At 40.9% G+C, this 14,061-nt stretch overlaps 1 protein-coding gene and 1 long non-coding RNA gene across 3 annotated transcripts in view; one reads left to right on the top strand and one right to left on the bottom strand.

Moving 5' to 3' along the window:
* Positions 1–12,159, top strand: part of THEM4 (thioesterase superfamily member 4) — a 34,153-nt gene extending 21,994 nt beyond the window's left edge. For both annotated transcript variants that reach the window (XM_070467350.1, XM_020874397.2), the window contains exons 4-6: positions 499–609; positions 8,474–8,598; positions 11,725–12,159. In XM_070467350.1, coding sequence (XP_070323451.1) covers positions 499–609; positions 8,474–8,598; positions 11,725–11,765 — 277 coding nt within the window. In that variant the 3' untranslated portion in view covers positions 11,766–12,159. The remainder of the gene's footprint in view (positions 1–498; positions 610–8,473; positions 8,599–11,724) is intronic.
* The window catches only part of LOC139035128 (uncharacterized), a 238,080-nt gene that overhangs the window by 125,586 nt on the left and 98,433 nt on the right, over positions 1–14,061 (bottom strand). The window lies entirely within an intron of this gene.

The raw sequence follows: 14,061 nt of genomic DNA, 5'->3' as shown, positions 1-14,061 counted from the left end.
ATCATATGGTAACTCTATTTTTAGTTTTCTAAGGATCCTTCATATTGTTCTCCATAGTGGCTGTACCAACTTGCATTCCCCCCAACAGTATAGGAGAGTTCCCTTCTCTGACCTAGCAACAGTGGTAGATGGCCTTATAATCTTTAGTTTCTTTTTCTTCTGTTTGTCTGCATTTCCTAAATTTTTAAACAATGATGTATATAGTTAGTTTGATAAAAACATAAATTTCCTAAATTGCATTTTAACTTTTTGCTTACTTGTGACCTGATTATTATTAGGTTCTAGCTTTGTTACAAATACTACAGTATTATGCTATGAACAAAAGAAAGGTGAGAAGAACATGAATATAATTTGATATTTAGTACCTTGAATGTGAACTATTAAATAAGTGGAACTTTCAGAAATATACTATATGGGATGCTTGGATAATTTTTGTCTCTGAAGGGGCTGTTTTCAGAACTTCTGAATATCTTTCTCATTTCCTCCTGTTGTACCTAGATTCCTTCATGGAGGTGCCATTGCAACAATAATAGATACTGCTCTTGGTTTGTGTGCAACTGTACCTGGCGAAGCTGTCATGACTGCAAATCTCAACATCAATTTTAAAAGGTAAATTCATGGGTATTCTTTACTTCTTAGGTGTCATAAGTTGGATTCCCCAGCAGCAGACCCGGAGAAAAGGATTTCCGTGCAAGAGAGAAAGTACTCCCAGAGGAAACTAGCTACGGCATGGGAGAAGGACAGGGAAGGAAGTCACCCAGGGTTAGGCTCTCCGTCCTGCAAAGGGTAGCTTCATCCTGAACATGCAAAGAATTCCAGAGTGAAATGTGTACCTTGGGATTGTCCCTACCTCAAGCAAGGGAGCTGGAGTCTTCATATTCTCTCACACATTCGTCATAAGAAAAGAACTACCCTGGGACCATAAATTCCCAAGTACTTCTCTCTCACAGTCTTTGAGCAAAGCAGGCTCTAAGAAAAGTATCCAAAAAGCAAAGGGGAAAAAGGATTGAAAGGAATCTGAGTGAAGCACAAAATACCACTACATAACAAAACATATGTTTTATATAACATTACACAAAGAAATAAAAGGGCAGCAAGAAAAGTTTGGTATCCATCAAAAACAAAGCTCAGCATGATCTTATTTAATTCTTCAATTATGCAGCTATACCTCTAGAGTCAATCAAATATTATGGATATTGGCATGAGCATAGAGAAGGAGACCAATAGGGCAGAACAGAGTTTAAAAACAGAGGTTAGTAAAGAAGATCTCCAAACAAGTTTCTGAGGGTTATTATTTCACACAGTAGGAAACATGTGGGTAACAAAACATCTCCATATTATACCCCAGAGAGTTGGATGGCTTCTCTGGCAGTCATCAGGGAGCCATGCTTCATAGATTATGGGTTTATTTACTTTAAGTAATACTTATCCAGGTATGTCCTACTCAGGGCATTCTATAGAAAAAGACTCTTCCCCCTAGCATGTATTATTAGTGTATCTCAGGGATCAGCATAACTTTTTCTACAAATCTTTTATGTTTTATGGGCTATACAGTCTCTGCAACTACTCAACTCTGCCAGCATAGCACAAAAGCAACCACAAATAATACATAAATAAATGGGTATAGCTGTGTTGCAATAAAATTTTATTTTTAAAACAGGTAGCTGGCCAATGAGACATACTTTGCCAACTCCTGGTCTAATTACCTGCAGGCCCAGTGAGAAAAAATTAGTCAGAGTCACTTGCTTCCTGGGAGTGTTTCTCTTTGCTCCCCACAAGACACACACACACACATACAGGGCCATTTGCCTCCTGGGAGTGTTTCTCTTTGCTTCCCACAACACACACGCACACACACACACACACACCAAAAAATTAGAGGCCAGCTGCTTTAACTTCCTCCTCCCCAACTGCCAGTAATAGTAACTTGAAAATAAAAATAACTTAAACAAGATAGAAACTTATGTGAAAGAAATCTAGTATGGCAGCTCCAGAGTTGCAGGCTCTTCCCAGCTCATCTTTTCACAGTTCAGAGTGCCAATAGGAGCTGTCATCACATGTCCCGCACAGCAGGATTGAGGAATAGGGATAGAGCTGTCTTCTCTCTTTCAAAGAGACTTCCTGAAAATACTGCACAACACACCCATTTAATCTCATTAGCATTAAAGGAGATTGGGAAAGTGGTTCCTTAACTGTCACACCAATTAAATTCAGTGTCATCAACTAACACAACTACAGACATTGTTTTAAATTTTATTTATTTTTTGTCTTGGTTGCTGCACGAGGGCTTTCTCTTGTTGCAGCAAGCAGGGAGCTACTCTTTAGTTGCAATATGCAGGCCTCTCATTGCAATGGTTTCTCTTGTTGCACAGCATGGGCTCTGGGACACACAGGCTTCAGTTGTGGCTTATGAGCTTAGCTGCCCTGGGGGCATGTGGAATCTCCCCAGACCAGGTATCGAACCCATGTCCTATGCATTGGCAGGTAGATTCTTAACCACTGGACCACCTGAAAGTCTACAACATAGACGTATTAATAAATCCACACATAAATAATACAATATAAATTATTTTAAATACTAAAACACTATTAAAAACATAATTGGATTTAACTAAACATCAAATTAGTTTCTTCTAATTATCAAATTATCTCAGTGATTACAAAATCTTATTATTTCATCTACACTTAACCTTCCATTTCCCAGGTGGCACTAGTGGTAAAGAACCTGTCTGCCAATGCAGGAGACATAAAAGACATAGGTTCAATCCCTGGATTGGGAAGATCCCCTGGAGGAGGGCATGGCAACTCACTCTGGTATTCACGCCTAGAGAATCCCATGGACAGAGGAGCCTGGCAGGCTGCGGTCCATAGGGTTACAAAGAGTTGGACACAACTAAAGTGACTTAGCACACATACACATTCCCATTTGCACAGAATTTTTTTTAAGTTTGATGTATTCCCTTTTTTTTTATTTTGTTGTCTGTCTTTCGTGTCATATCCAAGAAATCATTGCTGAACCAACATCATGAAGCTTTCCCCCAATGTTTTCTTCTAGTAGTTTTATAGTTTTAGGTCTTTCATATAGGTCTTCAGTCCTTTTCACATTATTTTTTTTATATGTGGTTTAAGGTAAGAGTCCAACTTCATTCTTCTATTTGTGGATATCCAGTTTTCCCAGCACCATTTTTTTAAGAGACTGTCCTTTCCACATTGAGTGGTTTTGGTCACTTGTAGAAAATCATTTGACCATATATGTGAGGGTTTATTTCTAGGCTTTCTATTCTATTCCATTGATCTATATAGTCTGTCTTTAGCCAGTACCACACTGTCTTGATTATTGTAGTTTTGTAATGTGTTTTGAAATCAAGAAGTGTGAGATTTCCAACTTTTTCCTTCTTTTTCAAGATTGTTTTGGCTCTTTGAATCTTTGAATCTCAAGGAGTCCCTTGAGATTCACGTAAACTTTAGGTGGATTTTTCTTTTTCTACAAAAAATGTCATTGAGGAGAAAACAAGATGGTGGAGGAGCAGGTGGACATGGAGTACATCTCTCTCCACGGATACATTAGGAATACACCTTCAGACACAGAAGTGCATGCAGAACACCAGCTGAGAGCAGATGGGAGTACTTGACCAGCGGAAAAGAATATATAGAACCACGCAAAACCTGGTAGGATAAAGGAACGAGGGGGAAAAACAGGAATGTTAGTAGGACTGAACCTGCCCTCGGTGGGTGGCAGAACTGAGGCAGGGGTCTGACCCCCACATTGGAGCAATTATCTGAGTCAGAGGAGAAACATTTAAGGCTGAGAGTAAGAGAGCTGATTTGTGGCAGCCTAAATGGAATGAGAATCAGACAGTCCTTGCCGCAGCCATACATACCCCAGACAGGGATGCAGGTCCCCTGGAAGGCGCAGAGGCTGAGAGCTGGAGTTGAGGGGTTGTGGAGCAATCCCAGGGCAAGGGCTGCTGTTGACTGTGGAGAGACAGATCAAGGTGAGGTGAGGAAGGAGACTGTGGTGGGAAATACCTGTGGAGGAAAGAAGGGCAGCCATGGAAGCAAGGCGATACTGCTGAGTCACGCGTAGCAGCCATCACTATAGCCGCTCTCTCCCCATACGCCAGCATTGGCAGCTGAACAACAGAGAGGCTGGCCCATCAAACGCCTGTTGCACTGAACTACAGAGTAGAACCCCACCCAGGGTGCTCCTTTAAGTGACTGATGTGCCAAACTACAGAGTAGGACCCCAGCCAGGGGCGCCCCTCTATGTGCCTGACGTGCTAAACAACAGAGAAGGGCCCCAGGCAAGGGAGCAAGCACTCTAAGTGCCTGAATGGGTGCAGCTACAGAGAAAGACTGGCCAAAGAGGCCTTCTGATCGCCAGCTACAAGAGGCTCGAAAAAAGACTTTGAGAGTGCCATAACTCCTGTGGTGGAGGCAGTTCATGTCCCTGCACACTTGGCGCTGCCAGGGTCCCCGCAAGCCAAGCAGCTGCGCCACCTTCACACTCAACTCTCACTGGGGCAGAGCTGCCACAGACAAAAAAAGTCTTGCATCTGTGTGCAGAGGGTTGCTTCGGTCCTGTCCAACACTTTGCGACCCTGTGGACTGTGGCCTACCAGGCTTCTCTGTCAGGGGGGTTCTCCAACCAAGAATACTGGGGCATATTGGCCAATACTGGTTGCCATACCCTTCTAGAGCACTACATTTCCATCTGCCCTAGCCACCAACTCCTGTGAGTGCCTGGTGCTGCCAGAACCCCTGTGACCCAAGCAGCTGCACCATCTTCACACCTGGCCCTCACAGGGGAAACCCAAGTCCTCCAGGGCAGCCTCAGGAGCAAACCCCAGTGGATGACCCAAATGTAGAGGTGGAAATAAAACCACAGTTGAAACCCGGAGGCAGTGTGGCTACAGAAGAAGACCCAAAACCTTCCCACCAGCTCTACAAGCTGCAGATTAAATCCACACAATCAACTAGGCAGACTCTGTGTCTATGGAGTATATAAAAAGACACTGAGAGCTCCCACAAAAGAAAATGCACTATTTCTGACAACTGTAAACATTGGAGGCGAGAACACACAGGAGTAGGACCAGATTAGAATCTGAGCTGCCCCCACAGCAGGTCCAGAGATCAGCACAGTGTTGGAGGGCATCCTGGGGAGGTGAGGCGGACTGTGACCCCCAGAGGGGGAAGGAACTCTTGACACCAATGACTCAAGAAAAGCATTTATTATTCTTATGTTTTGACTTGTTCTGTAGATTCTTTTGGATTTTTTTTTCCTTTTTTTTTTCTCCCTCTTGCAGTTGTCAATTTTATTGGCATTATGAAATCTAATTAAGCTTCTGAGCTTTTTTTTTTCCCCTCAGTTGCATTTTTTATTGTTGTTTTAAACCTCTGCCTCTACATTGGGCTTTTGCAGTTCTGGGGAGTTTTCCTTTTTTTTTTTTCTTTTCTCTTTTTCTAATTTCAATTTTTCATTTTTTAAACCTATAACTATTTTTCTACATTTATTCCTTTGTTTGCTTTTTCTACAGTTCTTTTCCCCTTGCAGTTAAGTTCAGTTCAGTCGCTCAGTTGTGTCCAACTCTTTGCAACCCCATAGACTGCAGCATGCCAGGCCTCCCTGTCCATCACCATCTCCCAGAGTTTACTCAAACTCATGTCCATTGAGTCGATGATACCTTCCAACCATCTCATCCTCTCATCCTCTTTGCCTCCTGCCTTCAATCTTTCCCAGTATCAGGGTCTTTTCAAATAAGTCAATTCTTCGCATCAGGTAGCCAAAGTATTGGAGTTTCGGCTTCAACATGAGTCCTTCCAATGAATATTCAGGACTGATTTCCTTTAGGTTGGACTGGTTGGATCTCCTTGCAGTCCAAGGGACTGTCAAGAGTCTTCTCCAATACCACAGTTGAAAAGAATCAATTCTTTGGCACTCAGCTTTCTTTATAGTCCAACTCTCACATCCATACATGACTGCCAGAAAAACCATAGGCTTGACTAGATGGACCTTTGTTGGCAAAGTAATGTCTCTGCTTTTTAATATGCTATCTAGGTTGGTCATACACTTTTCTTCCAAGGAGTAAGCATCTTTTAATTTCATGACTGCAGTCACCATCTGCAGTGATTTTGGAGCCCAAAAGATTAAGTCTGTCACTGTTTCCATTGTTTCCCCATCTGTTTGCCATGAAGTGATAGGACCAGATGCCATGATCTTAGTTTTCTGAATGTTGAGTTTTAAGTCAAGTTTTCACTCTCCTCTTTCACTTTCATCAAGAGGCACTTTACTTCTTCTTCGCTTTCTGCCATAAGGGTGGTGTCATCTACATATCTGAGGTTTTTGCTATTTCTCGCAGCAATCTTGATTTCAGCTTGTGCTTCATCCAGCCCAGCATTTCACATGATGTACTCTGCATATAAGTTAAATAAGCAGGGTGACAGTATACAGCCTTGACGTACTCCTTCCCCAATTTGGAACCAGTCTGTTGTTCCATGTCAAGTTCTAACTGTTGCTTCCTGACCTGCATACAGATTTCTCAGGAGGCCAATCAGGTGGTCTGGCATTCCCATCTCTTTAAGAATTTTCCACAGTTTGTTGTGATCCACACAGTCAAAGGCTTTGGCATAGTCAATAAAGCAGACGTAGATGTTTTTCTTTTTTTTTTTTTTTTCTGCTTTATTTATTTATGCTCTGTTTTCTTGATCTATTTGTCAGATTCACCGTTTAGCTTTTTAAGCCTATTGTGTATGTGTTTTCTCTTTTATTTTTAAAATTTGCTTGTACATCTATTATCTTTCTTTTTGCTTCTAACACACATCTAAGTAAGTTGTCTAATAAAACTGGATAAATATAATGATATGAAGCCTGTTTTTTATGCCAATCAAGCTTATCTGTGCCTAAATATTAGTTGCATTAAGAAAATTATATTCTATAAACAGTTATATTATTTTCTACTTCTCCTTTCTCTTACTTTCTCTTATTAAACAAGGAACTTTTCATTCTAAGGGACAGACCTCTTCATTCACAATAGCTCAAGGAAAAAAGGAACATATTGGCTTGCATGGTGGAGAAGACAGGTATGTCTGGGTGCAGGCATTCAATGATGCCATTAGGAATCTGTGCCTGTGTCTCAGTCACACTTTCCTTTAGATCTTCTCTATCTTTGGGTAGCCTTTCCCAATTTAGTACCACAGCTAACAGGCAGGCTTGTATCTTGCAAGCCTAGCAACTCAAGCAGAAAAAGAACCCAGCCCCAAGGGCTCCAGCACAAGTTCCAGGATTGAGAGTCTCAGCTCATGCTCATATGCACAACCAGTCACTATGGGGGCAGGGGGATGGTCAGGGAGTGTGGGGGAAAAGAGTCAGCTGTCAACCCTAGTTGACATACATGGGTTAAAAATGGGACTGATTCCCCAAAGAAAAGGGAGTGTTGGTGTGTGGATGAGTGGTGAGAGGTAGAACAGATGGATAGACAAAAGGAGCAATGTTAGTAGGAAAGGGAGATGCTGAACAGGCAAGAACACCTAATGTCCCCTAGGTCTTAGTAAATACTGGATTGGCAAAGCTCAGTTTTTTCATCAAGAAGTTCAGGAGAAGCTAATGGGAGCAAAAACTGGACAGAAGGGTAATTAGAGTGTTCATTTCCTTTCCACATGGAGTAGTTCCTTCATCCACATGATGGTACTATAGGAACATAAAACACATCCCCCTTCTCTACTTTGTGTTTCTACCGACTAAAATTTTACCTTTAAAGAGACGTTTTTCACTATAGCACTTTATCTCTAAGATTCCCAGAGTTGACTGTAGCCAGTAGACACATATAGCTATATAAATTTAAATATAAATTAATTGAAACTAAACTAATTTAAAGATTTAGTTTCTCAATTCACAATAGCCATATTTTGAATGCTCAGTAGCCATCTCTGGCAACCATGCTGGACAGCTCAGCTGTGGCTCATCATTTCTGTCATCACTTACAGTCCTGTTGGACAGCTCTGACTTAGCACATTAAGCTAATACCAGCAATTTGTTATTCAATGTCTTTCTAGTAACAGTTACTCTAAAGCGGATTGGGTGAGAAATTTTGATTATGACAGAGAAAATGAGAGAAGCTGACTAGGACCATTCCATGGTCCTGTTTTCATTTCTTTAAAGGATTTCAGCTCCCTTCAGATGGGACAGTTCCTGCCATCACAGAGATGGAATCCCTGGTGATCTCTTTGAACATAACCCACAACAGCAGGCTGGGACTGGATGCCCAGGAGCCACCTGAGCACAGTTGTGCTTGGGAGCAAGGGAGCGTGAGTGGCTGGTAATGTCAGCCCCACTTTAGGAGCAGTTTATCTAAGACAGTCAGTACCCGCTGATACTCAAGTGTCAGAAATTTCCACCCCTGTCATGCACTTGATCACCTCTCAGTGTTACATAAATCTGATAAAAACTGATTTTTTTTCCTTTTTTGTTCTGCAGACCTGTCCCTCTTTGTTCTGTTGTTGTGATAAATAGCCAACTTGATAAACTTGAGGGGAGGAAATTGTTTGTTTCCTGTAATGTTCAGAGTGTTGATGAGAAGACTCTATACTCAGAGGCAACAGGTAAGAAGTTGCCACTTTCTATTTTAAGTTTGGTCTCAGCTATTTGGGGTTTTTTTGTTTGGAGAGGGTGGGGTTGGTTTGGTTTGGTTTGGTTTTTTAACCCATGCATGCCCAGAAATTCTTAATTCCCTGTCATGCAGAAAACAAGCTATTGTTATTCATTGTTGGCCAGTATCTCTCAAAATTATAGTCATGTGCCTTTTGACCCATTTTCAGGATTTTATTCCAAAGGTGTACTAACATGTGTGCAACATTACAACTTGTGGACAGTTGCTCTGTTGTTGTTTAGTCGCTAAGTCTTATCTGACTCAATTGGGACCCCATGGACCCCCTGCCAGGCTCCTCTGTCCATGGGATTCTCCAGGCAAGAATACTGGAATAGGCTGCTGTTTCCTTCTCCAGGGGATCTTCCTGACCCAGGGACTGAACTCACATCTCCTGCTTGGCAGGCAGATCCTTTACCACTGAGCCACCTGGGAAGCCTCTAAGGTTGCTCTAGAATCCTAGTATTTGTGCTACCCATGCAGTGTTATTTGACCTAGTCAAAGATTGGCCAAACATAGATATCTATCAATAGGAGACTAGGTAAAGAGACTACAGTTCATCCATATACTATATTGTGTGTGCCATAAAAATTATTGTGGAAGAAAATGGCAGCCAACTCCAGCATTCTTGCCTGGGAAATCCCATGGACAGAGAAACCTGGAAGGCTACAGTCCATGGGGTCACAAAGAGTCAGACACAACTGAGCAATTAAACAACAAATAAGAATAAGGGAACTCTTTTGGTATGATATGGAGCTATATGTCATTACTACATTCTGAGCGAAAAATACAAGATACAGGACAGAGACTGTATTTATGCTATCATTAGTGTAGAAAAAAGAGAGAGGTTCTTCCCATTCTCTTCCCTTTTTCTTCTTCCTTCCATTTCACCCCTTGCTTTCTTCTTAAATATTTCTAAAGCTATTAGGGAGAGTGGGGGTAGGGCGTGGTAGGCTCAGGGGTGAGGGCAGGGTCAAGGGGAGGGATGACTACAACAGCCCATCCCTGTCTAGGAGCCTGAGTGGAGTAAAGGGTGTCGGCCCAGGGCGGTGGCCCAGCACGGGATGTCTGAGTCTAAGTAGGGGAAGGAAAGAGTTCACGTAGGGAGCTGCATGGGTTTCAGAGCCCACAGGGAAACGGTGGCATCTGCACAGGCTGGGAACCAGGCTTCTCACTTCAGAGGAGTCCAGATATGGAAAAAGTGCAAATGAGAATGAACCCTATGGTCCTGGATCAGAGGTGGAGATATGGACATGGATATTGTCTTTTGCTCTTGCAAATACTGTTGTAATCAGTAACTTTGTATATTGTCAGCTCTCACAGGGCCTTTGCAAGTGGTGGGTCCTGGAAGCTACATCTTCAATAGCTTCAGACTTAGAAAAGTTAATTTAGATATCCAATACTTTTTTTTTTTTTTTTTTTCTTTTTATTTTAATGGAGCTCAGATTCACATGTTTGGGTTAGTCAGAATCCTTGATGTAGGATATATACAGTCATTATTAGTATTTACATGAAAGGTAATCTTTAACTTACTCATTCACTAATGCACTTATTTTTTCTAATTTAATAACAAACATCTTGAAATTTTCAATCAAACAAGAACCAGAATCTTAATAATATTATATCCCAACTTAATTACTTTTCCCCATCTCATCCTTCTATTTTTCCTTCAGAAGTAACTGTGATCTCGAATTTTGTGGTTTTCATTCCTTTATACCTTATCTTTTTAAGTTTTATTCAGAATATATGTGTGCCTAAGTAATATATTGTTTGGGTGTTTGTTTTTGAACTTTGTAGAAAAGAGATTGTACCGTATGTGCTTTTCTGGGATTTGATTTTTTTTTTTTCCCACTCAGCTTCATGTAACTGAAGTTCACACATGTTGTTGCTTCTGTAGGTTGTTCATTTACTGCAGTATAATATTCCATTGTGTGCTGTAACGCAACGAATTTATCTCCTCCTCTAATGGTGGAAGTCTGACTGTTATGAATGGGGCTACTATGAACATTCTTATTCATGTCTTCTGCTGGTATATATGGGCAAGAGCTTGGCCTGTGCTTAGGAGTGGAATTTCTGGGTTGTGGGGTGTAAGAGTGTTCAGCCTTACAGAGGAATGACAGATTATTTTCTCAAACTGTACAAATTACATTCCCACCAGCAACAGAAGAGATTCTCTTGATCCCTATCTTTTCCAGCAATTGATAAAATCAAGCTTCTTGATTTTTGCCAATCAAATGGTTGTAAAATGGTATATCAGTGTGATCTTAAGATGCATTTTCCTGATATATTTATTAATCATATTTGTCTCCCATTCTGCAAAATTCCTATTTGTTCAACCTCTTTTATTGTTTTTTCTCACTTTTTTAATCGGTTTATAGGAATTTTTATCTATATTTTTATTAAACTAATCTTTTTGTTGACTGTATAAGCTGCACATATCTCCTAGAATATGTAAGTTGCCTTTTATTTGCTATGTTATCTTTTTATGAACAGAAATTTTTGATGTAAATATAGTCACATTTATTAAATTTTTTTCCTTTACAGAGAATGCTTTTGTGTCTTGTTTAAGAAATTCATATTTCCCTTAAGTGTAAGCTTTTGCAGGAATGATGGATAAAAGAAGCAGGAGGAAGATCATGAATAATTTGAATCCACAGTTAATTTAAACCCCATTCCAGGCTGTGATTTGTGCTTCCTGTCTCACTAAACCTTTCAGTATCATAAAGGTACCAGATGACTCAGTTGTAATTTCACTTCCTTTCACCTTTTTGACTATCTCTAATGGAAGTGGTAAAGAACCATGAAATGACCAAGAGGCAGACGACTTGGTTACCCAGGAGATGCTAATACAGTATTGTGATAGTCAGAAGTTGATTCTTAATTTAGCTGAAAAATAAGAGTACGCAGATATCCTAAGAGTACCAATATGAATCAAAGTGCTTTTCTTTGTGTGTATTTATATATATATTATATATATATATATTATTATTATATATATTAAATATATATATATTTCTACTTAGAGAAGTTTCATCAGGTTAAAGTCAGTTGACTTATAATCATCTCCTTCTATTTTGTTTAGGTTTATTTATAAAGCTGGATCCTGAAAAAAAAAGCTTCTAGTGAACAGAGCTTCTTTTAACATAAAAGAGCTTCTGGTGAATTCCATACCCATCTGCGTAAGGCACTGCTCTTGTCATCCACTGTTGAATCCCCATGAGGCAAAACCTGCTAACACGGACCTTCCTAAATAAGTCTTTTGAATTCAATTCCAGGAGCTCCATTTCCACCTTCCAAACTTTTTTAACACAGAGACACTCCCTGTGAGAGTATCAGCAATTCTTTCTGTCTCCTTAGGATGAGTGTCTGGTTCTCCTAAAATCTGAATGGGCTCCTTAAGGTTGCTCAGGCGTCATGTCTGATCCATTGCAGACTGGAGGAAAAATTCATACTGAAACTTTTACCCCAAACTTGGAAATGCCAGAAAACTGTAGAAAGGAATAAATATGTGGGTACATGTCTGTGTGTGTGTGTGTGGGTGTATGCATTTTAAATTACAAAACTAGCTTCGTTGTATCTAAACAAATCCTCTAGGCAACAGTAGGAAACACAACCAGTTTCTATAGAATCAGACCCTTCACCTCTGTTGTCTTGGAGCCTAGGGATTAAACTACTGTACCATTTTAACATAGACTGTGTTATTGTCTCTTACCAGTAGCATGGTTTATCATCACTGGAAGGAGCCTGTATTCATTTCCTAAGTGTCTTAATCCATTTGGACTTTTATAACAAAATACCACAGGCCAAGTAGCTTGTGAAAAACATAAACTTATTGCTCACAGTTACAATGAGTTAAAATGGAAAGTCCCCAGATCAGGATGCCACTGTGTTCACCTTCTGATGTGGGCCCACTTACTAGTTCGTATCTGGTACCTTCTCACTGTGTCCTTACATGGTGGAAGGAGCTGGAGATCTCTCTGGATCTTTTTTACAAGGACACTAATACATTCTTGAAGGCTTCACCTTAAGCACTTCCCAAAAGCCCTGCCTACTGATACCATCATATTGGGCATTAGGACTTCAACATATGAATTGGGCCAGCCCAGGATGGGGCAACCCAAACATTCAGACCATAGCATTAGGGCTGCCATCATGAAGTACCACACACTAGGTGGCGTAGAACAACAGAAACTCATTGTCTCATAGGTCTGGAGACTATAAATCCAAAATCAAGGTATCAGCAAGGCTGTGCTCCCTCTGAAGGTCTAAGGAAGGGACTATTCCATGCTTTCTCCTAGCTTCTGATTGCCTCATGCATCCTTTGGCTTGTAGATGCATCACTCCACCTTCAAACGGCATTCTCATGTGTGTCTTTGTATCATTTTCCCTCTGTCCATGTTTCCCCTTTTTATGGATACCAGTCATATTGGTAGGGTCCACCCTAACAACCTAGTTTTAACTTGATTACCTCTATAAAGACCATATTTCCAAATAAGGTCACATTATGAGGTACTAGGAGGGTTAGGACTTCACCATACCTTTTTAGGGGCAGGGGACACAATTCAAACCATAACAGAACTTTAGACAAAAATAAAAGTAAATTGAGAAACTAATGTTCTATAAAATATATTCTGCTTCCAGTAGATTGAGTTGAAACTATTGTAGGCAATGGATTCTTTGGGCTTCAGTTTCTTGCTTGCTTTCTCCTTATTGAAAGTTTAGGCTAAACTGAGATCACCATTTTCAAAGGTCAAACTGGTTCAGTATTGACAATTTCCTATGGCTCAACCTAATAACTTAGAAATATCTTTGTGAGGGCTTCCCCAGTGGCTTCCCTGGTGGCTTAGCCATGAAGAATCTGCCTGCCAATGCAGGAGATATGGGTTTGATCCCACATTCCTCAGAGCAGTTAAGGCCGTGTGCCACAAACATTGAGCCTGTGCTCTAGAGCCCAGGAGCTGCAATTACTGAGTCAACGCACTGCAGCTATTGAAGCCCACATGCTCTAGAGCCCATTTTCCACAACAAGAGAAGCCAGCACATTGAAATGAAGAGTAGCTCCCGCTCACTACAACTAGAGAAAGTACTCACACCGATGAAGACCCAGCATAACCAAAAATAGATAAATTTTTGAAAAAAGAAATATCCTTGTGGTACCCTAGCCAGTCATCCTTCCACAGGCACAAGATCAGCCGGACTCCTCTACTTCCAGGGGCAACTGATCCTGGGATGGCCAAGTCTCCTGTCCTAGAAGCTCTGTCTCTAGGTCCCACCTGCAGTTCCCAAACTCCAAGAAAAGTCCCAGCAGATGACTCACTGCAGAGGCAAGGCTGGTAGTTTCGTCTCCCTAGAAATTCAGAGAGAGCTTTGTGAAAGTGTCAGGGAGGTGCCTGGGCTTGCAGCTCTGCAGTTTGCATGT

The sequence above is a fragment of the Odocoileus virginianus genome, chromosome 5 (assembly GCF_023699985.2).
Source record: "Odocoileus virginianus isolate 20LAN1187 ecotype Illinois chromosome 5, Ovbor_1.2, whole genome shotgun sequence".
Lineage (NCBI taxonomy): Eukaryota > Metazoa > Chordata > Mammalia > Artiodactyla > Cervidae > Odocoileus > Odocoileus virginianus.
This window is presented reverse-complemented; position numbering and strand designations above follow the sequence as displayed.